General features: G+C 49.1%; 1 protein-coding gene across 1 annotated transcript; it reads right to left on the bottom strand.

The window, feature by feature from the left end:
* Nucleotides 1-676: 676 nt before the first annotated feature.
* Nucleotides 677-24,260, bottom strand: Fam83a (family with sequence similarity 83 member A). The gene is made up of 4 exons (XM_052161480.1): nt 23,567-24,260; nt 17,185-17,352; nt 15,357-15,481; nt 677-1,340 (listed from the first exon to the last, which is right to left on the bottom strand). Exons 1-4 carry the CDS (start codon nt 24,044-24,046, stop codon nt 803-805), a joined length of 1,311 nt encoding a protein of 436 aa, XP_052017440.1. The 5' UTR covers nt 24,047-24,260; the 3' UTR covers nt 677-802.
* Between the last annotated feature and the right edge of the window lie 830 nt (nt 24,261-25,090).

The raw sequence follows: 25,090 nt of genomic DNA, 5'->3' as shown, positions 1-25,090 counted from the left end.
TCACGCTCTCTAGGAATGGACTCTGAAAGGCTCGTGAGTGTTCCATGTTTATTTCACCAGGCGTCAACAGGACAAGCATAGGCCCTGGAGCTGCTGGCACGTGGATGCGAGGGCTTCGCTGAAGGCCATTCGCAGCCATGAGGACTCATGTCTCTGTAGCCAGCTTCGGGGCCTTCCAGGATGGACCAGGGTTCTCTTAAGCAAGAGCCAGAGTCTGCTAAAGAGCCTTGTGGGATGGAAACTTCCAGCCTCCTCAGGATGTCCCATCCTGGTAGGCCGCAGCTTCAGGTGGCCTCACATAATCACACACACTTTCTGGGGTTTCATTAACCATCAGGTCCAGGGAACCCCAGTTTTAAGATACTTAACAAGGGAGGAGCATTTCCTACCAGAAACATCCAGAATGTTCTTATACCTGTGCCTGAATCTTTCCTTTCTGAATCTCTGAGGAAGTGGAACCTGTTTACAAAACTTAGGCTGCATCTGGTCATCTTTACATCATGGAGACATCAATGTCAAGTCCAGAACGGCCTTTGGAAAACAGGGGTTCTTCGTCACATCTTGTCATTGAGGTCTCTCCCCTGTCTCCCTGGAATCGTCTAGAATGGGTTAAGTAGGCCTACATTCAAAGGTAGGCAATACCCCACCCCCCACTCCCGCCCCCAGTGCTTTTAGCTCAAAGTGAATCAGCCTCAATCGTATTGGTCCTTAAGGCAGGGCCTTCCAGCCAGAAAATTCATCAGTGCTCAGTCCTTACCCCAGCCCCGCCCCCACTCCCCAGGCGGTGAGGAGAAAGGTTCCTTTAAAAATGAGGCAAGGCCTGTAGAAAAGGCCTCCAGGGGTGAGTCACCCTGGGCACCAGGCCGAGCTGCTGCAGCTGCAGCCGGGTGGGTCTGTAGGCCACGAGGCTGCTGTAGGGGGCTGGTGCTCCCTCATGGGGCCTCATGGGGACCAAGAGAGGCTGTGGGGCCATGGCTCTCCGGGTGCTGTGATAGGGTTGCAGCCTTGGAATCGCGGGTGGGATGGGGGCCAGAGGACTGCCCGGCCCTGAAGATGTGGATAAACTCTGGTTGTGGGCATTGCTGCTGGTCGACGGGCTGCTGAAGGGGTTGGAGGAGGTGCGGTCACTGGCAGAGTCACTGGTGCCGCTAAGGCGGCCATTGGGGGCTTCTGGGCCCTTGCTGGGTTGGAGCGGGGCGACCAACCTCGGGGACTTCAGACCCATCAGAGGCTTGGAGGAGGCGTAGAGGCGTCGAAATTCCTCATCAAACAGCTCCACCGCCTGGCCCGTGAACTTGGAGAGGATATTCCTGTGCACGTGCCCACAGAGCCAAGAGAAACTGCAGGGCAGAGGAGACAGTGTAGAACCACGGTGTCAGTCTTGGGTTTGTCGTAGCTCGCCAGAGCTACTGCTCCTCTGCACCCAGTAGCAGCCCTGATAACTGGTTACATAAACCCTGCAAAGCGTTGTCTCCCCTTTTACAAATGGCTGCACTGAGACTCAGTGGCCAAAACATCCTTGCGGATGAGTCATTGAGGTGACAGAGTAAGTCTCAGGCTTCAGAGTTCCTAATACCCGCAGCACACCCATGCATGCGCACACATGGACAGACACACAGACACATAGGCAGGGAGACAGACAGAAGGACAAGGACACACACACCGAGAGACACATAGGCAGGAAGACAGAAGGACACACTCAGAGACACATGGGCAGGCAGACAGACAGAAGAACACACAGAGACACATAGGCAGGCAGACAGACAGAAGAACACACAGAGACACATAGGCAGGCAGACAGACAGAAGGACACACACACACCTCAAGGGTCGGAAAATGGCTAAGTGTGGGCTAAGTGCTCTCTGCCTCCACTCTCCTCAGAGGAGTCACCTGATGGAGCCAGTGTTGGGAGGAGGGGTCTTCAGTGTCCCCACCTATGAGACAGGTTACCTGCTTCCTGCCAACACTTACTGAAAACACCTCCCCAAACAGGCAAAAAGATGACTGAGTGTTGAATGGTCCTGCCTGCTGTGTTTCTGGGAAAAATCTAAACTGTCTTTCAGATTCAGTGAGGTAGCACTGGCCTTTTTATCTCAGTGCTCAGGAAGCTGAGGCAGAAGGATCACAGTGATTTCCAGACCAGCCCGGGCTATACAATAAGACCCCACAACAATAAATAAATAATATAAATAATATAAATAAATAAATAATGCTCTTGGATGAGGACTTAGCCCATTTTGCTCTTTGAGCCGTGCAAACTGGGCTACAGGGTGAGCCCACGGGGACCTGAGCACCTATCGTGCCAATTTATGAAAGAAAGTTCCTCAGACACCCAGGGCTGACCACCTTTGAGGACAGGCCTTGTCGCCCCATTTAGAGGCATTAAGTGAAAACAATATACGTGAGGCATTTATGCCTTATTTTTATGATTCTCTTATTTCAGCAAAAAGTTTTCATTTGTATGGAGAACGACTCCTCAGAAGCTGAGGAGTGGCCCACGAAGAGGAGCTAGGGGGCCCTGAGCTACGAACACAAGTGGACCTTCCCTAGGGAAGTGCAGTGCAGGGGGATAGCCAGAAAAGCCAGAGTCCCCAAAGTGTGCACAGCGTCAGAGACAGGACTCCTGGCTTCTAGCGCCCCACCCGCCCGCCTGCCTGCCTGCCTTGCCATCCACTGCTGGCCCCAGACCCCGGGTGGGGTTCCCTATGCTCTGAACCAGGACAGGCCCACACAGGCTGGGATAATCCTCAGAACAATTGGGAGGCTTTGTTTAAATCCCTCCCCCACCCGAGAGCGCCCACAACCTGGAGAGGCGAGCCTCTGAGGGAGAGCTCAGGCCAGCCTGGAGGCACGGGAGGAAGCAAGCAAACCAGGCTTGGCTCCGGCTGAGAAACCAATCCTACAGCGTTGTTTGGGATCAGACAAGGTCGAGACACACAGGTGTGTAGCATGGTCCACAAACCAAGGCTAATGACACCCAAGGAACTTGCCAGGCCAGTGCGTCTCAATCTTCCTCACGCCAGAACTCCTTGATACCGTTCCTCATGTTTGGTGACCCCGACCATTAAGTTATTTTCATTGCTATCTCATAACTGTAATTTTGCTATTGTTATGAACCGCAATGTAAATATCTGTGTTTTCCAAAGGTCTTAGGAGACTCCTGTGGAAGGTCATTTGACTCTCAAAGGGGTCATGACCTATAAGTTGACATGCCCCTCTCTCCTCTCTCCCTCCCTCCTTCCCTCTCCCCCTCCCTCCTCTCCTCTTCCCCTCCCTCCCCCTCCCCCTTCCTCTTCTCCCTCCTCTCCCCTCCTCCTCCCTCCCCCTCCCTCTCGCTCCCCCTCCATCTCCCTCCTGTCTCCCTCCCTCTCCCCCCTCCCTCTCTCCCCCTCCCTTCCTCTTCCCCTTCTCTCTCTCTCTCTCTCTCTCTCTCTCTCTCTCTCTCTCTCTCTCTCTCTGAATCTGTGTATCACTGGGCTTTGCTCATATCTATCTCATTAAACCAGGAGGAAGAAATGATATCTCCTGTTTGCTGAGATTGGGTCCTGAAGACAAAGCTTCATAATCTTTGTCTGGTAGCTACCCACTCTCCTTCCCGCTCTCTCTCCGTGACCTATTTAAATGCACAGATCTATTTGTTTTTTCCTGTTTTACATCATGTTATTAGCATGGCCTGAAATTAAAGCTAACTACCTTAAAATCTTGTTTGTGTATCATGATTGTACATGTGTGCATGGTGCACGTGTGTGCAGACAGAGGCCTGCCCCGGTGCATACGTGGCATCAGAGGACTGCCTTCAGGAGCGAGTTCTCTCCTTCCCGGTTGGTTTGGGGAGAGAACTTTACCCACTGAACCATCTCGCCCGCCTAGCCTCTGGATGACAGCCCACACCCAGCCCCATTGCCCCATTGTCCTCCCTGAGCCTCGTCCTGAGCTGGGGAAAGTCCGTGTAATGTGTCCTGTGACTACAGCGTGTGTGTTAGTTAATCTCTCATCGCTAGGACCAAAACACTCGTTGGAGACAAACAAGGTTTTAGTCTGTCGTGGGGTAGGCACGGCAGTATTCATGGTGGCTGGAACGTGTGGTGGAGATGTTCTTATGCTGATGGACTGAGGAGAGAGAGCAAGCTATAACCAGGTCCGGACGATAACCTAGGTGCACCTCCGCACATCCGGTTAGCCTGGTTCCGCCAGCTAGGCCCCGCCCCTACAGGTTCCTCCGTCCTCCTAGTCCACCGCTACTGGGGAGCATCAACGCCTGGAACAGGAGCCTGTGGGGAATATTTTAGATGCAAACCGTACCACCAATCCCTGCTTCCCTACTTCAAGATTAGAAACAATGCTTTACACTTGTATCTATTCTCTCTCTCTCTCTCTCTCTCTCTCTCTCTCTTTTCCAAGACAGGGTTTCTCTGTGTAGCCCTGGCTGTCCTGGAACTCGCTCTGTAGACCAGGCTGGCCTCGAACTCAGAAATCCACCCGCCTCTGCCTCCCAAGTGCTGGGATTAAAGGCATGCGCCACCACCACCACCCGGCTGCTTATATTTATTCTTAAATATTTAATTTGAGTTGTTTTAAAAACATATATGCCATCTTTTAGGATTTTTCTTTTAATTTTACATTCCTAAGATGTGTCCACATGATTGGTTTTCTGTTTGTTTGTTTGTTTGGTTGGTTTTGAGACAGGGTTTCTCTGTGTAGCCCTGGCTGCCGACCAGGCAGCCTTGAAGGCAGAGATCCACCTACTTCTGCCTCCCAGGTGCTGGGAGTGAAGGTGTGTGCTGCCACTGCCCGGCTACATCATTACTTCTTTTGTAATTTCTTTTTGACGGTTACATACTATTCCATTGGTCATTTCATTGATGGGGGAGCCCCGGCTTGTTCCTGTCATCAACAGTATGCTTTACTATCCTTGTGTGTGTCCCCCACATACCCGTGACCAAGAGTCTCTTAGATATCTGCCTGGAAGACCCGCTGGCTCATAGCCCGTGACTGTTCCCCTCGAGGGGAAAACCCCAAACACCTTCCAAAGCGCTTCTCTAAAACAAAGTTCTTCCAAAGCGCTTCTCTAAAACAAAGTTCTTCAGTGATTGTTCAAACCTTACCTGATGTCACAGGCCTCTGATCCCAGCTCCTTGGGAGGCTGAGGGAGGAGGGTGGACTGTTCGAGGCCGGACTGGGCAATCAATTTTGATTTTGTATCAAAATAGAAAGTAAAAGAGAGAAGGTGCAGCTTGGAGGTAGCATTTGTCTAGTGTGCACGACATCCTGGGTTCAGTCCTCAGTACCCCAGACCAAAATAGCCGCCCCTGGCTTCTCACCTGACTCTACACACCCTCCGCGTGCTTGCGACGCCAACCAGAGTCGAGCGTCGAGCCTGGATCCTAGACTGCCTCTGACCCCACGTTTGTGGTACTTCTCACCCCACCTCTACTCCCCAGCAAACAGCTTGTCCAGAGAAACAGCTTGACTCTTCCTTTCCCCAGACTGTCACTAAGAAAGGGCTCTTGGTGCTAGTTCCAGTGGACATGTGTCCAGTGCTGTCTGGACCTGGAGCTTTGTCAGTCACATAGGGTCTTCGGAAACCTGGCCATGGTCCCTGGAATTTCTCCGATATGCCCTGGCCAGAAGGGATGGCCACAGAAAGGGACCTCACCCCCCCCAGCCCCCAGAATAGTGTTGCTAAGTCAGTAAACCAATGTGCTCATAATAATAGTGGTTTTTACTTATTCATTGCAACCTATCACCAGGGAGGTCAGAGCACCCCGTATAGGAGACCTGGCTGTGTCCTGTGTCGGGCTGAGAAACCTAATTTACTGTTCCTAGAGTTGCAGCTAGCACAGTATGTGAGAATGTATATGTAATGTAATTCGTTTTTGTTTTGAGACAGGGTTTCTGTGTAGGCCAAGACTACCCAGAATTCACAGCAATCCTCCTGCCTCAGCACTCTGGATTCTTGGTTTATAGCCTACACGAGCTACCATATCTAACATCAATGTCATTTAAATTTTAAAAAAGAATGTGGGGCGTGGTGGTGGTTGTGAGATGTGTTAGTGTGTGTTCTTGCAGGCCTCAGCACACTCGTGGAGACCAGAGGACAACTCCTTCCACTGTGGGTTTCAGAAATGGAACTGAGGTCATTGAACTTATGTGAGCCGCGCCTTTACCCGCAGAGCCATCACACCGGCCCTAATACCAATGTCTTAAAGAAACACTTTGTGTATCCCATGCCAGACAGTCAAGTGTCTGCCCCTGTCATCGACTTGATTTGCCTGGCATCCTCATGCCGCACTAGTCCACGCTGCGTGGAGGAGGAAGCAGGCCAACAGAGGAGTGCTCTGGGGTGGAGTGTGAGGCAACACACTCATGTTCTTTTTTTTTTTTTTTTTGGTTTTCTTGGATTTGGTTTTTTCGAGACAGGGTTTCTCTGTATAGCCCTGGCTGTCCTAGAACTCACTCTGTAGACCAGGCTGGCCTAGAACTCAGAAATCCGCCTGCCTCTGCCTCCCAGAGTGCTGGGATTCAGGCATGTGCCACCACTGCCCAGCTTTCACGTTCTTATTCTTTTGAAGGAAGATGTGACACGAGATTATGTTGACCTAGTTCAGAAGTGAAAACAGAGCCAAACTGGAGATTAGATGGTGAAACGGTCCACATTTGAGAAGTTAAAGATCAGCAGATTGTGTATTCTTTGATGCTGGAGGAGCCCGGCACAGGACACCAGAGATCCTCGCAGCCCCTTCAGCAACAACATTTGTCTGTTTTGTCTGTCCATCTGTCTGTCCATCCATCCATCTGTCTGTCTATATAGGCGTCTGTCTACCTATCTACCTGTATATCTGCCTGCCTATCTGCCTGCCTGTCTATGTATGCATCTGTCTGTCTGTCTGTCTATATAGGCATCTGTCTACCTATCTACTTATATGTCTGCCTGCCTATCTTCCCACCTGCCTGTCTGTCTATGTATGCATCTATCGGTAGGTTTGTCTGTCTGTTTGTCCATCTATCCATTCATCTATATATCTAGCTATCCATCTATCTATCTCCATTCATCACCTCAGCATATTTCCAAAGGACAATGTTCCACGAGCCTCTCTCTTCCTTGTGGCAACTCTAACAGGCCCCGAGTAACTGGTGCTTAAAGGACATGGCAGAAGACATGGAGAGAAACAGGTAGACAGCCACTCACTCAGAGGGAATAGCCTGTATAATTAATTAACACTCTAACTGCAGTCTAAAAATTATACAAAAAGTGCCTACATATAGATGCAAAAACATGTTTAAATTAGATGTACTAAGAATAGCAATTTTAGTAAGCTAAGACTAAAGAAAGGCAGCTGGAGGAGGCTACTTGGTATTTCCAGCAATTTCGGCATTACAATGAGTTTTGCTCTCTTTAGATCCATTTGGTTAGGGTTTTATGATGGCTGAAGGGGTTACTGGTGGGGAAGTGGGTTGGGTCAGTAAAGTATGCTACTTGCTTAGTGGGGACTCCCTCCTAGAGTGTCATTAGTATGCCGAAGACCCCTCTTTTTATGACTTCTGAAATCTTTAACACTTAAGGGAGGTGGTTAGAGGAATTGAAAGCACAGGTGACCAGAACCTTGATACCCCGGCATGCAAGGAGATCCTGAAGCTCCTCTGTCCAGCACAAAGACACTCTGGTGACATGATTCCTCATGACACCCCCACGTACCCTGGGGTCAGACATCCTGAGACCTCTGGTGCAGCTCTAGTCATCCCGGAGACACCCAGAACAGGCAGGGAGCATTGACAGATTCTGCTGTCTAATAGAGCTGCTTCCAAGGCACCGGAACTTTTTTACCTCTCTCAACTAAATCATCATAGAGAAAGGCATATCAGAGCAACATACAAAATAAATAAAATTACATAAATTCAGCTTGCCAAGGAGGAGCTCAGAAAAGAAATGTAAAAAGAAAATGTCCCCAGGCTGTTAAGTGACTTTGTCTAATGGATATATGCAGGCTACCTCGGCAATCCGTGCCTGCCAGGTCCTTCTCCAGAAGCTACTCACGCAGAGTTTATAGAACCTAAGTGGAAAATGGCTCAAATCAATACCCCACAATCCAAGGGTGATTTCCACACTGCTTGCTAAGCCCCAAATGTGGAATCTTTATTCCAGCAACAGCAGATAAAACATATGTAGAACCAAGTGGCTTCCAAAGGTCCAGACGTGAAATCTTTACTCCACAATTTTCAAATGAAATGACAGATGCTCCTAAAATAAGAAGGGTTCCAAATGACCCTTGGTTCTCTCAAACCTCTTTACAAACACGAGTGCCAACTGCTCAGGAAAGCACAGACTGTGAGAGTTTATGCACCACAAAAACAGAGATTGTTTTATTCAAATGAAGAGCAAGTCAAAAAAAAAGAAGAGCCTTTTCCTTAACCAGTTTATTGATGAGAGGCATCTCTCTCTCTCTCTCTCTCTCTCTCTCTATATATATATATATATATATATATATATATATATATTTTTTTTTTTTTTTTTACACACACACACACAGCCAACACTGCATCAAGAAAGGGAGAGAAATTTCGGGATCCCACCAGCTAGGAATTCCCTAGTACTCCAACTGCAAGTTTGGCCGGCCAGCCTGGAATTCACACTCCTGATTAGCTTGCCAAAAAACTGCTACCAGAGTCTGGAATTTGAGATCTGTGCCTTGTGGTCACAGAGCAAAAGAAAACTCAGAGACAGGCGTTAACAAAGGGACATGAAGTCGCTTACGGTGTTGGCTAGAACTGGGGCGAGAGGAAAGCTTTTAGTTTCTTTCTGCCTCTTTTGTTAGCAGTATTGACATTTTATAGAAAAGATCTAGGAAGCACATAGAGGCCAAAGAAGGTCCTCAAACCATTCTGCACACAGTAGCAAGCCCTGACAGTCTGGACTCAGCTTAGACCAGACCCTGGACAGACAGAAGGGCTGCTAGTGGAGAAATAAAACCTAAACTCAGAGTTCCCCAGAAACCTTGTGAAGCTGGTTTCTGTTTGTCAGGAAAAGCCACTGCTTCCCTGTCTCCTTCAGCCTACAACCTCCAGCGATGAGCACCTGAGCTCCTACCTCAGAGTAACTCAAATGAGCTCCTAATAGATCAAAGTTCCCATGGGAGTTCCCAGGCTCTTCCGCCCCACAGCCCCACTTCCGGTGGCTCTGACTCCCAGGCCTGTCCTGCTCACACACACCCCTGCCACCTCAGCTGCAACTGGTCCCCTTAAAACTGGCAAGGTTCTGCCCGCCTTTTGTTGTTCTCTACGCCTGATAAACCTTTTTTTTTTCTACTCACAGAGTGGTCTAGTTCAGGGTTTTCACTGCGGTTCAGCAGTGAGATAGGTAATTGGAACTTCATGGGAGGTGATGGCCTTCGCTGGGTCCTAACTTCAGCCTGGTCTCTGCTCCAGCATGAGATCCCCTGGAAATATACGACGCTAGACACTGTTTTCTTCAGGGTCCTTATAATACTTTTTTTTTTTAAACTACTGCGTGGTTCGGTGGAGGGAAAATACTGATAGGTTCTAAAGCAAATCTCTCGGGTTAGAGCAACTGCTAGCTTTCAGCCGTTGGCTATATCTCCTCTTCTCTCTCCACAGATGACGTAAAGCCCCAATTCAAGAAGGAAAGTGCCGGAGACCTTACATTGTCAGAAGCCAGGGACTGGGAAAATCCCTGTGAATGGATAAACGGTTGAGCCAACTGTGGTACATCCACGCGTGGAATACTGTTTAGCTGTAAAAGGTATAAAAAATACCAGTGCATGGCATAGCTGGTATTAGTCTCAAAAACACCATAAGTAACAGGATCCAATCACAAAATACCACATAGTGCATAACTCCACGTATATAACGCCTATAATAAGTAAACTCATCAGAACATAGCCTGGGGCCCTAGGGTCAGGGAGAGGGGAAATGAGGGGAAATGAGAGAGACTTTTTAATGAACTTCTTTTTGGGGTGATGAAAACATTTCATAACTCAATGGTGATGATTGTACAGTGCTGTGAATGTGCTAACTGCCACCGAATTGAGCATTCTGAAATGATCAATTTCGGGCTATGTGAATTTTAATATAGTAATAAGAATAGTAATAGGGAAAAAGAGGGTAACTGCAACATAAGTTCTCAACCTGTGGGTAGTGATCCCTTTGGGATCACATGTCAAATATTTACATATTTTTATAATGGTGGCCAAGTTACAGTTATGAAGTAGCAGTGAAATAGTTTTATGTGAGCCGGGCGGTGATGGCGCACGTCTATAATCCCAGCACTCTGGGAGGCAGAGGCAGAGGCAGGCGGATTTCTGAGTTCGAGGCCAGCCTGGTCTACAGAGTAAGTTCTAGGACAGCCAGGGCTATACAGAGAAACCCTGTCTCAAAAAAAACCAAATCCAAAAAAAACCCCAAAAAGAATTAGTTTTATGTGACCCCAACATGAGGTGGTCTTATTAAAGGGCCGCCGCATTAGGAAAGCTGAGAACCTCTGAGCCACAGACCCCCTCCTTCAGTCATGTTCTTGTATCAAGGGCAACTGTCAACACAGAACAGTTTGAAGATATTGGCACTGTGGTTTGGATAGGGATAGGGTCTGGCAAAGACCCATGCATTAAGGACTTGCTCCCTTGACTGATCGTATAGGGTGGTGGTCAAATTTTAGGGGGCCGCCATTAATCAGAGGACCTTAGGCTATGCCTTTAAAAGGCGTTGTGAGTGGGCTGGAGAGATGGCACTGGGGCCTTTTCCAGGGGACCACGTGGTGGCTCCACCATCTTTAACTCCAGTTCAGGGAATCTGAGGTCCTCTTGGGCCTCTCCAGGTATCAAGCACCACGTGGTGTGCAGACGTGCACACAGGCAAAGCATCCAGGTATACAAATTAAATAGTAAAAAGCAGTGTGACCTGCCTTGTCGCTGCTCCTCACACTAGTTTCTGAACTTCTTCTGTTCACAGTCCTGCCATCATATACCACCTTCACCAGAGGCTGGCCTAATCCTCCCAACTGTAAACTAAATAAACCTTCTTTTTTGTTTGTTTGTTTTTTTTGTTTTGTTTTGTTTTTTTTTGTATAAAGCTAGTTGCCTCTGATATTTTGCTGTAAAAATGCTGACGGCTACAAATGATCCGGGAAAAGGATTCTTGTGTCAGAGCTCGGTGTTTCTGTCTCTCCAAACTCCACAAGTTTAAAAAAAAAAAAATCCTAATCCACAATGAGATGCTATTTGGGGTGGGGCTTTCAAGATCGATTACGTCATGAGAGTGGGGCCCTCATGAAGGAAGTTAAGTGCCTGCCACGGTTTGAATCTGAGATGCCTTCCCAGAGCTTATCTGTTTGGATTTTGGTCCCCAGACCATGACACTCCTTTGGGAGATTGTGGAACCTTTAGCAAGTGGGACCAAGCTAGGAAGTGGGTTGCTGGGGTGACAACCATTAGGAATCACAGCCCAACCTGTGTCTCCCCTTCCTGATCCGCTGTGGAGATTAATATTGTCAACTTGATAGGATCGAAAATCACATAGGAGACAAGTCTGTGCAAGTCTGGGAGGTATTAGCTAAGTTAGGCTAATCGAGGTGGGAAGATCCGCCTCAACTGTAGGTGGTACCATCGTGGGCTGGGTGCTACATTACAGACAAAGGGCAAAGCAGGCTGGGCTGCAGCATCCGTAACCCTGTCTCCTGACTGCGCATGCGCAAGCGGTGTGACCAGGCGCCTCAATCCCCCGCGGTTATTTCTTTCCCGTCATGGAGGATGTATCCGTGAGCCAGAACGAACCTTTACTCACTTAAGTTTCTTATTTGGTCCCAGCATCAAGAGGGTTGATTACTGTACCCACCAAGACATAAAGGGCTATGCTGTAAGTGTCCGGTGCCTTAGATGAAACCCCAGGCACCATGCCTTCCCCTCCGTGACGAACTGTAGCCCCCCATGTCCATGAGCCTAAACAAATCCTTCTCTCGCCCCCTCTAAAATTGTCTTTGCCTGGTGTTAAACACACAAACAAGAAGAGTAACCCATCGAGTGTCCCTACCAAAGGGACAACGCAGAGCTCCAGCATCCCTTTAACTATGGGAAGTGAACATAGCTTTTCCTAGGAAAACTGCCTTGGGCATTTCATAGTGCACATTGTTGTTAAGTTTCAAACCTGAGACAAAGGACTGAGGTGCCTGCCTAACTTATCAAAGTGGACCTGTCCTCCAGGTTCTCCCAGCATCCTTTAGTCCCTACCTGTTCCAGGGTAAGGCTGGCACACCCTTCCCTCTACCGTGAACTCTCCAGCCCCGGGGCTGGGCTGCCCTCCCCCCAGCAGCTCTTCACGATATAAGGCAGACATTATGGATAGCCACCCTTCTTTTACTTTGGGCACTTGGTTTTCTTCTCTCCCCTCCTCACATAGGCCAACTCCGTCTGGTCAGGTCCACTCTGGACTCTCCCAGATGTCCCTGCCTCTGCCTATGTGTTCTCACCTATCTATCATAAGCGTTCTCCTCCACCATACCTGGGGCGGCCATGTCCTGTCCTTTCCTTCCTTTCCCTTCCCTTCCCTTCCCTTCCCTTCCCTTCTTATTTCTCTCTTAAAATTCAATTATAAACATACATTTGTACTTCATTCTATAGGAAGGAATCTACACGTGGCTTAGCACCCACACCCTGATAATACTCCCCCCCCCCAGTTGACTTTCTATCTATGCATCAAACGTCAGGCCCAAGCTGAATGCAAAACTCAGTGGCCTTGATGAACCGGAGCCTTCCCTCCCACTACACAGAGAGAAACACTGATGAGGAGAGGCAGAATCTCAGAGACAAGGCAGACCACCTGACAGAGGGCTGGACCACCTGACAGAGGGAAGACCACCTCACAGAGGGGCAGATCACCTTACAGAGGGACAGAATACCTCACAGAGGGACAGACCACCTCACAGAGGAACAGACCACCTCACAGATGGACAGACCACCTCACAGAGGGACAGACCACCTCACAGACAGACAGACCACCTCACAGATGGACAGACCACCTCACAGAGGGACAGACCACCTCACAGATGGACTGACCACCTCACAGAGAGACAGACCACCTCACAGAAGGACAGATCACCTCACAGAGGGACAGACCACCTGATGACAGAGGGCTGGCTGCATCACCTGACAGGGTCAGACCATGTGACAGAGGGCAAACCACTTGACAGAGGGTCAAACCACCTGACAGAGGGCAGACCACCTGACAGAGGAATAGAACTAATTTAGAGTGATAGATTCTGTTCCTCTTTTCTCTTTAATCTGCAGGCTGAAGATGAGATAGGAGACAGATGTCTGGGATGGTAATCCATGGTCTTCTCAGTAAAGGTTACTTCTGACATTTGTGGTTTTGCCTAGATGATAGGCATCCAAGTCTACTTATAAGAAGACAGTAGTCTGAGAGCCAGGAAGTAGGCCTTGTTAGGCACTCCATTGCTTACCGGTTTGACTCTGGACTTCCTAGCCTTCGAGACCACGAGACATGTATTTATATTATTTATAAGCTACCCAACTCACAGTATTTTTGTTATAGCTACACAAGCAGAATGAGATATTATGCAAATATTAGTGATATCAATGTCATGAAAAGTAAGATTTGTTCTAACATGCATAAATAAGCCAAAGAAAGCTCAAGCTCATTTGTTTTGCTTTGTTTTGTTTGGTTTTGTTTGGTTTTTTGAGACAGGGTTTCTCTGTGTAGCCCTGGCTGTCCTGGAACTCACTCTGTAGACCAGGCTGGCCTCGAACTCAGAAATCCACCTGCCTCTGCCTCCTGAGTGCTGGGATTGAAGGCGTGTGCCACCACTGTCCTGATACAAGCTCATTTTTGATGTGTTCTCTCACCATCTACCTTGATGCCCACTTGTCCTTGCCTGTGAGGGTTTAGCCCTTTAGTGGTGGTTTCCACTTGGCTGCATAATGGTATCTCTGATTCTTCAGCACTGTTGGATTAAATGGATAGCCAGACATTTAGTGTCCAAGTCTTGATGTGTTTTAAAACAAATGGACATGCAGATTAAAGAAGACGTGCAAAGGGCCAAGAAGCACAAGGCGCCGACATTCTCAGCCCTCAGGGAAAAGCAAATCAAACAACAAAGAGAGAGAGTGTGTATGTGTCCAGGACAGCAAGAACAGAGGGACAACCGGTAACAGACATTGTTCAAGATCAGAGAAACTGGGGCCTTCAGACATTGGAGAAACCCATATGGGATAGCTACTTCTGATCTCTATCAGTTCATCACAAATAGAAACCCCAAATTAATACCCAGCGATTGTATCACTAGGAACACACTCAAGAGAATTACAAACAACTCCACAAAAAGTGGTACACCTGAATTATTCACAAAGCTTGAAAAGTGGGAACAACCCCAATTCACTACATCCAGCACACAGTAGATGCCCACACTGCATGCCATTAAAACACTACGCTCAGTGAAAGAAGTCGGTCTCAAGAGACCACATCAATAGCTCTATTCACACAAAAACTCTACATGAGGCTAACCCATTGAGACAGGAAGTAGACTTGTGGTTACCCAGTGAACCAGTTTCTAACTGGCTCTGGGTAAGTGGATCTGGGAGTGGCTACCAATACTAATAGGGTTTCTTATGAGGACAGTTGACTGTGATGGTGATGGTTGAGCAATGCTGGAAATAAGCCAAAGAGAACTGAACGGCCCATTAAGTAGGTGAACTGTGTGTGAATTAATAAACCGTGGTAATCGGTTGTATTAAAATAATAAAACTTTGAAAGGGGAAAGGGCTCAGTTAGTAAACAGCCTACTATGAGGAACTTACTTAGGATCCCCTGCACCATGTGACAAAGCCAGGTATGGTCGCATGTGTAGTGTAAACCATCCCAGGGAGGGTGGAGACAGAAAGATTCCTGGGACTCACTGGCCAGCTACTGCAACCTTTGCTGAATACTGGGAGACCCTGTCTCAAAAGCTGAGGCGGAAAGCCAAGAAGAAGACACCACAGCCTCTGTCCTCCATAACTCATTCCTCCAACTAAACACATGCATGTGCATGCACACATACAAAATACAAAGAGTAAAGGCCAGGTGGATCATGCCCACACGCAACAAAACAAATCTACTGTTTTATAACAATTCGTAAGAGACCCGGGACGTAAAAAGAAGTCTACGTCCAATTTCAGGATCAGGAAGGGGTCACATTTCTTGCTTCTTGCTTCATTTATCTGATGAGTTCTAGCTGTGGACAGGAAGAAGAGTTGGGGGCTCCTGGGGTGGAGGGAGCAGCTAACACCCAGCTGGTACCTCAGTTAGCCCTTCACTGCCCGAAAGCCTTGGCAGCAGATGAAACCAGTGCTCACCTATATGATCCGGATAAGACGAACCTCCAGTCTGAGATGATGAACTTCTCTTGGATTTGGCCTGCAAATTTCCTGCCTGACTTGGCACAGTACACCTCCCCTTCCACACTCCTGATGGAGATGTTCTGTAGGAAACAAAGCAAAGTTGTCATTTGCTAAGTGCACATTTACTGATAGACATGCGGGCTACAGCTGAACACATATCCCCATGTTGGAGACATAATCTCCAATGCAGTGGGCTTTGGGCGGTAACCAGCTCATGGAGCGGGGCACAAAGGGATTTTTCCCTCATTCTGTGTGCCAGGTAAGATGCAGTAAGACCAGCATTTACACACAAGGCAGAGAGCCTCACCAAACACCGAATCTGCAGACATCTTAGATCTCTCTGTCCCCAGAACTGTGAGAGATAAATCTCAGTTGTTTATATGCCACCTGGTCTATGACAGTCTGCCACAGCAGCCCAAACACACGGAGACAATTTGCATAGGAAATTGGAAGGCTGTTCACCAAGGTTTTATCTAAACTTGGAGAGATTTTGTATCATTTACATTTTTTTTTGTTGGCTTAGTTTTCCAAGTTTTTCCCATTGCTCTGGCAATATGGTGACGAGGGGAGAAAAGTAGAATTCCAACAAAAATAAAACAGTAAATAAAAGAAAGTCAAGGACTTGGTGGTCCAATAAGCCCCTAGTCTAGGCCTCCATGGGCCACAAAGGGTCTGCATTACTGTGGAGCAAGTCCATAGATAGCCCTAGTGACATGAATTCCTTACTGTAAGCTTGTCAGAGAGCTGACCAAGTATAGAAAGAGGAGATAGCGTTGTGAAGGCCCCATGGACCCTGGACCATTTTGAGAAAAGATATGTTCACAACCTCAATTCTAACGTTGTTTCTATCTTGGTCTTCTTGGCAACATCTGGTGTCCAAGCCTCAGATGGGTCCCGTGGAGGACTGTAGGAATGGCAAAGCAGGACTTGGGTGGAGATTTACTTCAGGTTCACAGCTGAGGGCTGTGGAACATGGCCGGGATCCTAGTAGTGTCTGCCCATGGCCACCAGGCTCTGGGAAGGATACTCCAGTTCCCCCAGAAGCTCCTCCTAACACCTCAGTGGCAAGGGGACACACCCACTGCTCTATAGGTGTGGCCCATGAAGGCGAGGCCTGCTTTAACACTCTCAGTCTATTATAATGACCCTTCGTGGAGGAGGAGAGACCCAGAGAATTCCAGGCAGACCTGGAGTGATTGGCTGTAGACTGAAGCATCCGGAAGGAACCCTGAACTTAGCTGTCTCTCATCAGTGTGGAGGAGATTTTTTCTGTTTGTTTGTTTGTTTGTTTGTTTTGCTTTGTTGGGCTCAGGGCATTCAAAACACATCTCTTTCTCTCTCGTTTTGTTTGTTTGGTTTCGTGTTTGAAGACAAGGTCTCAGGATATGCTGTGGCTGTCCTGGAACTCACTGTGTAGACCAGGCTGGGCTTGAAGTCACAGAGACCTGCTTGCCTCTGCATCCCGAGTGCCGGGATTAAAAGCAGGCACCACCACCATCGTGCCCTCAAAACACACACCTTACTGGTCCACTGGGTGGCTGTGTGCTGTTGGGTGTATCAACTTTGTTTCCAAAACTGAGCAAAGGAAAAGAAGATGTAGCTTGCTTATTAGAAGCACTCCATGCTCGCTCTGTAGCATAAGATGGAAGGGGTGGAGCTGGTTGGCCTATATGGGAATTTGAGAAAGAAGTAACTTCTTTGAGATATTGAGATGGGGCATTTAGCTGCCACTGTCCTATCTGATGGCTACAGAATACCCTTAGAACTGTCACCGACCCCCTACCTTGAGATGAGTATCAGAGATCTGGACTTTGTCACACATCTCCTGGAAGAGCTTCACACCTCCCTGGTCCAGAAGCACACAGACGAATACCCCTCGCTTGTTGGCTGCCTCTAGAATGTCACAAAAGATCTCCACATCCGTGAACACATCCATCAGGATGGCCAGGACCTGGGCCAGGAGAGAGAGGACTCCGTTACCAAAGAAGTCAGGATAGTGCTACCAGATCGCAGCTGAAATTTCTAAATGGCAGTGGGTCTCAGAGAGAGGGGGTTGGGGGAGGACAGGGGAGGGTCTGACCAGGCAGGATTAGAGGAAGGGGAAGGAAGAACCAAAGGGGAGGGCGTGCTCCTCTCCAGGCCCCAGTGTCCAGACTGGGCAAGTCTTTGCCTCTGTGTTGAGTTGGAGTGAGAAGTGCTGAGGAGAAAGATCAAGAGGACAGCAGGGAGGTGAAAACAGAACAAACAGGCAACTTAGCAGGCTCAGAGGAGAGAAAGAAAATGGAACGGTATTTCTGGGCATTTGGAGATGGCAGGCACATGGGACCACTGGTTTTTGAGTGTTCTTAATCTTTTAAATTTCATTTATTTGTTTATTTATTTATTTATGTTTCTCTCTCTCCCCTCCTCTCTCACACACACATGAGTGTACGTGCACACATGAGAGAGAAACACACACACACACACACACACACACACGCACAGAGGCAGGTAGTGTGTATGCCTTGGAATGTAGCGTTCAGAGGACAGCTTGTGGAGCCGGCTCTCTCCTGCCACTATGTGGCTCCCTGGGATTGAACTCACATCCCCAGGTTTGGCAGCTGAGTCATCACACTGGCTCCTAATGCCCCTCCCCCCAGAGTCCCCATATACAACAACATCCCATGTGGAAGAACCATATTCAAACTAGATCAAAGAGAGCTGGCCCAGCAGCCTCTGTATCATCAGACTTCTCAGAACTAGACTAAGATACCCCACAAAGGAGAGGCACATGGAGGTGTGCCTGGCTGCTAAATCTCTAAATCTTTTTCTGTTAGCAGCATCCAGTTAGATCTGAATGGATCCTCCTTCTTTTCTACTAGGTGCAGTTTGGATAGAACTACTGGCAAGCAGGAGCACAGGCTCAGCACGAGACCAAAGCCAGAGCAGTGGGAGGACTGCATCCCTCCCTGCCGCAGAGACTGGTCCAGAGATGGTTATAGCATCCACCTTGTCCTAATGAGGGCTGCCCCGGGCCATTTGTTGAAACTCTTGAGTAAGGAGATGGTTTTGTTTGTCTCTTGGTACCCAACCTAGTTGCTTAGTGGTTGATGAGCTACAGATCCTGGCGCCCAGTTTGCTGTTCCTTGTAGAAAGCAGGCACAGAGGTAAAGCCACTCTGGGGAAAGCAAGGTATGGATCCTCGGCAGCAGTACTGAACACTTGCTTCCAGCCATACCTGAAGCTCCCCGGGTGTTGGGATTATGGGAGTATACCCCTGTGCCAACCACCTCTGACCTTTCCACAAAGGATGCCAACAAATCTCCTTTAGTTTGCTTGGATTTATTGATTCCCCTTCTGAATACCTTAGTTGTGCTGATCGACAATTCCATTATTAGGAAGCCATTTCAAAAGATCATTATGATGACTGTGTTAAAACTGAAAGACCTGGGGGGTACATTTGTGGTCTGAAGCTGGATAGTCAGTGCCCAACAAATGTGTGCTAGTAACGAATAAAATGAAAAGGGGCGGGGGGGGGGGAAGCAAAATAACCCGATTGTCATCCTCTACTGTAACTGCCACAGACAGTAGTCATAGCAGGAGGGGCATGGAGAGTTTCTTCTTCAACATTAGATGTTGTTGTTTGCTAGTGAAATGTCCCCTACCCTCTCATAAGCTGGGACATAGGCTCCCCAGATGGTGGGGAGTTTGAGGGAGGTTGTAGACATTTTGAGACTTGTTTCTCAAGGGAGTTTTCTCTTAGCATTGAGACAAGTAACTAGCACAGATAGAGCAACATTGTTTCATGGTTTTAGGAATAATAAATCCGTGTGTGAGCATGGGTACCTTGTTTCATTTTGCTGAGGGAGCATGGGTACTTTGTTTCATTTTGCTGGGGGAGCATGGATACTTTGTTTCATTTTGCTGGGGGAGCATGGGTACTTTGTTTCATTTTGCTTTGCCTCTCATTGTGCAGCCACAGCAAGCATTGACTTGCAGTCTTTCCATTTCAGCCTCCAAGTGCTGGGATTACAAACCTGTGTCAATATGCCCTGTGACAATGTTTTTTGCTTTGTTTGCTTTGAAAGCACTAACAACTGGGAGGTAGCAAGGGAAGAGAACACCTCACCTCATGGGTGGGCCAAGGAGGTGGCTGGGCCCTGTGGAGGTTGACTACTTAGATGATGGGGATATCTGTGCAAGGGAGGGGACAATAGAGAAGCTGCTCTTGAGCGATGGGACTCATACTCCATTAGAACTATGATTGGAGACAGTATGGCTCAGCAGGTGCCATCATTCCATCCTTTGGCTTCCAGAACTGTCTGGAATACATTCCCTCTCTAAGCTACCAAACAGTAATAACAGCAAAGGTTCGATGAGCTTCCACTACCAGACCCAGGTTTGTCTCATGTGACTTCCTCAATATCAGTTCCCGGACTTCCCAGGGTGAAGCTGGGGATGGAGGAGGTGGTGGTGCAAAGGGCTTTTCACAACTGCAGGACAGGGATGTGATCATAGCCAACTATGCCCCCAACCTGGGAACCCATGCCCTCAGCATACCCACAAGAACTCTTATCTTATTGTCAGTCTGCGTACAACAGTGCAACCTGAGGGAAGAAGGGTAATGAAGGAATGTTCTAGAATATTCTAGAACATTTCGATTTTCTGTTTCCCTGCCAGGAATACAACCCTACTTTGTCTCTTCCTCAATTTCCCTGGTGGCCCTGTGAACTTTCCACACACACACACACACACACACACACAACTGTAGAGCATCCTGAATCACCCTTAACAATTATCAATACTCCTCAAGAACTTTTGTCTATATATATTATATCTACTGAGATGAGAAATTAAATCTGAAAAGAATTTCAGGAAATAACTATCTTCAAAAGCTGTATCAGGCAGCATGACCATGTTCCTCATATGTTGTATGTTTGTGTGCCATGCTGGGGACAAAAACCAGGACCTCACACATGCTAAGCAGACCCCAACTCTGATTCTGTCCGACTGCATAGAGCACTGTAGTTTCTCTTCTCTTCCACATCAGTCTGCTGCACAGTGCTGTGAGTGGAAGTATACAAATTAATATTTTGGGGTTACTAAGTTGTACTCCATTGATAGAGTGACTGCCTAGTATTCAGGAAGCCCCATGTTCATTCCTAGCAGTGCATAAACTTGGTGTGGAGACACATGCCTGGAATCCCAGTGCTTGAGAGGCAGAGACAGGACAATCAGAAATTTCATGAGATCCGACGGCAGGGGGAACAAAAAGAATGTCCCCCCCCCCCCCCCATGCAGGTAAGTGCTCAGAAAAAGCAGAGCATCACAGAACCACTAGGAAGTCTTGGCGACCCTCAGGGTCTTGTGACCCAATTGGAGAAATGCTGGTTTCACTCTTACATCCAATGTCCAAGGCACACCCAGTTGCCGGCCTTGCAGCCTCTATCCTTGACCTCTCGACCCCTTGGGGTCCCCCTGGATAGATGGTGGCATGTCCCAAGCTCCAGGACACATGTCCCCCTCTGAGCATCCTGACCTTTGCACTTGGCTGCTCTCTACCTGGAATTCTCCTTTCCTTCTCTGCCTGGCAAACTCTTACTCAGCCTCTGACTGTAGACTGAGAGGTCGCTTCTTAGCAGCCGGCCTTAGTCACAGTCTTCTGGTTCCTGAGCTTTGCCCCACCTAAAAGCTCCACAGCACAGCATACTCCATTCCCCTCCTATAGCAGGAGGCAGCTGACAGAGACTTAGCCAAGGCAGAGAGACCTCAGTTTTGCTCTGCTACCCTGGGCTGGGTGGAGTGAGGGAATTCAGCTTGAAGGGAAGGAGGGCGGGGCCTGCCAGGCTGCTCCTGAGCCTGTCTCCCTTTGGGGGAAGGGGGGGGGGGGCTGCCCTTATAGAAGATGGGAGAGCTCAAGTCAATTTCCTGCCCTCTTCTTATCACCTGCTTTTACCACAGCATAGATCCAGGGTGGCTGGATCCATCCCTGCCACGTCTCTGTGGGAACAGACAGTTCCAACCTTCTCGTCTATGTATCTGTCTGTCTGCCTGTCTCTCTGTCTGTTTCTGTCTTTTTCTTTGTCTCTGCTTATCTGTCTCCATTTGTCTGCCTGCCTGGCTTTCTGTCTCTGTCTCTGTCTCTTGTGTGTGTGTGTGTGTGTATTATTGGCATGTACACTCATATGAACTTTGCGTGTCTGAAGGATATAACAAAGTCAGCCTGCAGGTATCTGGTAGGCAATAAAAATGGGTGAAGCTTCAGTAGGCTTATGCCAACAGGGAGATTTAGGGGACTGTGACAGAAGGGACCCAGTCAAAGAGGTCACCACAACTTGCTCCAGAGAACCCAGGTCTTCCTACCTGCTAAGTGGACCCAGAAGTCCACACTTTTAGGCGAAACCTTTTGCTATTTCAAGTGTCCTAAAATCCATAGCATGTTGTGTCATACAAAGAATGTCAGTGAGACTTGGGCAGGGACGTCCTGCTAGGTGGGGAGAAGGAAGCAGGGAGACTCAGACAGAGAGCTGGACTTCACAGCTAGCCTCGGCTACTTTCCAGGGGTTGCACTGGCCTTCGAGTCTGGGCTGTGGCTGAGGATTTCCTGCGTACTGGCCCCATCCTCAGAGAGCAGAGCAAGTACTCTTAGCAATGGGCCAAAAGAAATCTCAGTCCATCATGGCGGCTGTGCCCAGGAGGTCAAGGCACTTGCCTGCGATGTTCCAGGGTAGCCCTCCTGACAGCCTGCCTGGGCCCTTCTGTCAACACCTGATTCTATCATGTCATGAAATACAGTTCTGGAGCAGCCCTGCCACATAGTGGCTCCACCCAATGACACCTTCTATTTGAATTTCCAGAACTCTTCTGCTTCCCCATAGCCCTCCAGTGCCCCAGTCTTGGTGGCTTTCCCAAAAACTTTAAAATTATATAGAATGTTGTGACCCTGGGAGAGGATCCAGTCATGTGCCTAGGACCATAGCCAGGCCAGCGCATGTGTCAATGTGTGCTTTATGAGACAGAGACCAACACACACACACACACATACACACACACACACACACACACACAGAGAGAGAGAGAGAGAGAGAGAGAGAGAGAGAGAGAGAGAGAGAGAGAGAGAGAGAATGCCTTTTTTTTTGAGGCAGGGTTTCTCTGTGTAGCCTTGGCTGTCCTGAACTCACTCTGTAGACCAGGCTGGCCTCAAACTTGGAAATCCACCTGCCTCTGCCTCGCAAGTGCTGGGATTACAGGCGTGCACCACCACTGCCCAGCTGAAAGAATGTCTTTATGATGACCATCTTTCCCATACTGGGGATTGAACTCAAGGCCTCTTCTATGCTAAACAGGCCCTCTACCACAGAGCCACACCCCTGACCCTGGCAGATTTCTCTGCTCCTTGGAGTTCACTATCTCCCTTGCCCCTCTGCAGTTTCAGGAAGGAGGGGCTGGGTACCCACAGCCCTGTGTACCAGGGAAAGAAGAGATAGCAGAGAGTAACCCCTTCTGCCCAGCCCCCAGTTAACACTGGCAACCACTGAAGACCTGTGTACCCAGAGGCACTGGGAACTCCTGCCCAGTCTGCCCCGATGTCTGAGTCCTATCCTCTGGGCCCCTGTTCTGACGGACTTTCCAGAGTCTATGTAAAACATGGGCACTCCTGGGAGAGGGGAACTTTCTCTGAGTCCCTCCCTACCTCCCTTTCTGCTTAGACAGAGCTGCCTGGTACAGGGCTACAGGGTCACCTGTGAGCTGCCAGATCTAAATAGAGGCCGAGAGGACAAAAGGACAAGGATATGTCCCAATGAAGCCCCCATGCCCCTCATTTGGAGGCACAAAAGAAAAAAGAGCATGAACTCCAGTGCTAAGCACAGATGGTTTGGGGCGAGACACATTCTACAAAGTCCTGAAGCCAGAAACCAGAGACTCGAACCTGCAGGGAACTCGGGGTTGAGTGATAAGCAATAGGAAAGTGGTTGGGGTACTGGAAGGGAATTATTCTTCCCACATGAGAGATTATAGTGCCAGGGATAGGTATTAGTGGCGTAGGACCCAGGTTGTTAGAAGAATCAGGGGTCCGTGGTCCAGGGCAAGCCCGTGAGAACGGAATGCAGACCACCCTAGCCCTGTTTAACCAGCCCCACTCCATCCCGCACACCACCAGGCAGACACCAACTCTCCGTGGGTACCTGGCTGGCCCGGGAGATGCAACGGCGGACCAAATCTCTGATGTTGTTGTGTTTGTCCATCTGGAAGTAGACAGTGGCGCTGGACTTTTCCTTCATGTAGGGCTTCTCAGCCAAAGTCCAGGTGTGCAGCAGAGCCGGCTCACTGCCTTCCGAAGCCACAGGGAAGTAGGTACCTGATTGTAACGAGCAGCAGTCCAATCCTCTGGGTCCCGACTCAGCTCCTCCTGCAGGATCTGGAGCACCGGGGGGCTCCTTGGCCTGGGCTTGGATGTACTGGGCCTCAGCCGAGGACAGGAAGTCTACCTCTCCTTCCTGGCTCAGAGCGCGCCAGTAAGCCTCTGGACCCCCATCCAAGAGGGCATCTGTGGCCAGCCGGGCACTCTCGTTATCACTGAAGTCAGCTCTGGCTGGCCGGATCCACTGGTTCTTGACATCTTCCAGACGTTTCCGGATCTTGCCCACATGCCTTGACCGGCTCATGCTGCTGTACGGCTCAGTCGTGGAGGGGTGGCCCGCCCTGGAGCTCTTCCAGGTGTAGGGAGAATGCAGCCGATACCAGGGAGGACCAGGGCTCCCAGTGTTCCTAGGAAGCTATGGGCTTCCCATATTGGCTTGCAGAGTCCCTTCGTCCTGTCTTGCCTCTTTGTAGAAATGATTCTTACTGCCCCAACAATGCTTCCCAGAGATCCTCACCTGCAGCCCAGGGATTGGCTTATCTCTGAGAAGCCACCACCCTGCCCGCAAGTCAGAGGGCTGGATCAGTCACTGCCTTGGCACAGCCAACCACGGGATATTTCCTCTGCTTCAGCCTCAGGCTGAGCCGGCTTTCCCACTCGGTTGCACAACTCGAGGGCCCGGAACCCTCCGGCCTTTGTTACAGTGGGGAGCCACGCCTCCAGCCCCACAGAAGCAGCCCAAGGGATAGACAGGACCAAGGAGGACTGTGCCCTGGTCCCTTTTGTGCTCCTTGGCTCAAACTTCGTTGGGTTCATAGAAGGCCAACAAAAGCTTCCCCAGGAACCCCCTCCTTTTCTTGCACACCCCCTCCCTGTCCCAGAAAAGAGCGCCTGTCTAGTATTTGCCATTGACCCCTTTGTTCAGTCTGCAAAGAGTTTCTAGGTCTGCGGATCATGCTGACCTTTGGGGAGTATGGCTGCTGGTCAGGCTATTTCATGACCTGGGAACCCATAGGATTCATCTAGGGTCTGGAGGAGGGGTTGCATCTGTGAATGAACTCTGTGACTTCTGAGGAGTAACCTGTGCCTTCTCTCCAGACCATATCCCAGCCAGCTGTGGGATGGAACATCTGGAAGCCAGACTGGCTTGGATTGGGCTCCGCAGGAAATAGGCTCAGATGACGCCCCGAGCTGAGCACAGGCGTCTTGGAAGGGGGACTCCAAAGAGCAAATGTTGAGAGGGTCATGGGAGTTGAACAGCGTGGAAGGACACTTGCTTGGGCAGCTTAACGCTTGGGGAGGTTAACTCGTGGCCATCTGGGTTCATGGACGTAATAGGACACATGGC

The sequence above is a fragment of the Apodemus sylvaticus genome, chromosome 17, assembly GCF_947179515.1.
Source record: "Apodemus sylvaticus chromosome 17, mApoSyl1.1, whole genome shotgun sequence".
In the NCBI taxonomy this organism is placed as follows: Eukaryota; Metazoa; Chordata; class Mammalia; order Rodentia; family Muridae; genus Apodemus; species Apodemus sylvaticus.
The sequence above is the reverse complement of the archived record's forward strand: the minus strand, read 5'-3'. Positions and strand labels throughout refer to the sequence as shown.

Excerpts from the sequence above, each read along its gene's own strand:
- Fam83a (XM_052161480.1), bottom strand. The coding sequence starts at position 24,046 with ATGAGCCGGTCAAGGCATGTGGGCAAGATCCGGAAACGTCTGGAAGAT. Across the intron at positions 17,353-23,566 it reads GCATCTCCCGGGCCAGCCAG|GTCCTGGCCATCCTGATGGA; the intron begins GTACCCACGGAG and ends CTCCTGGCCCAG. Across the intron at positions 15,482-17,184 it reads TCTCTGATACTCATCTCAAG|AACATCTCCATCAGGAGTGT; the intron begins GTAGGGGGTCGG and ends TGTTTCCTACAG.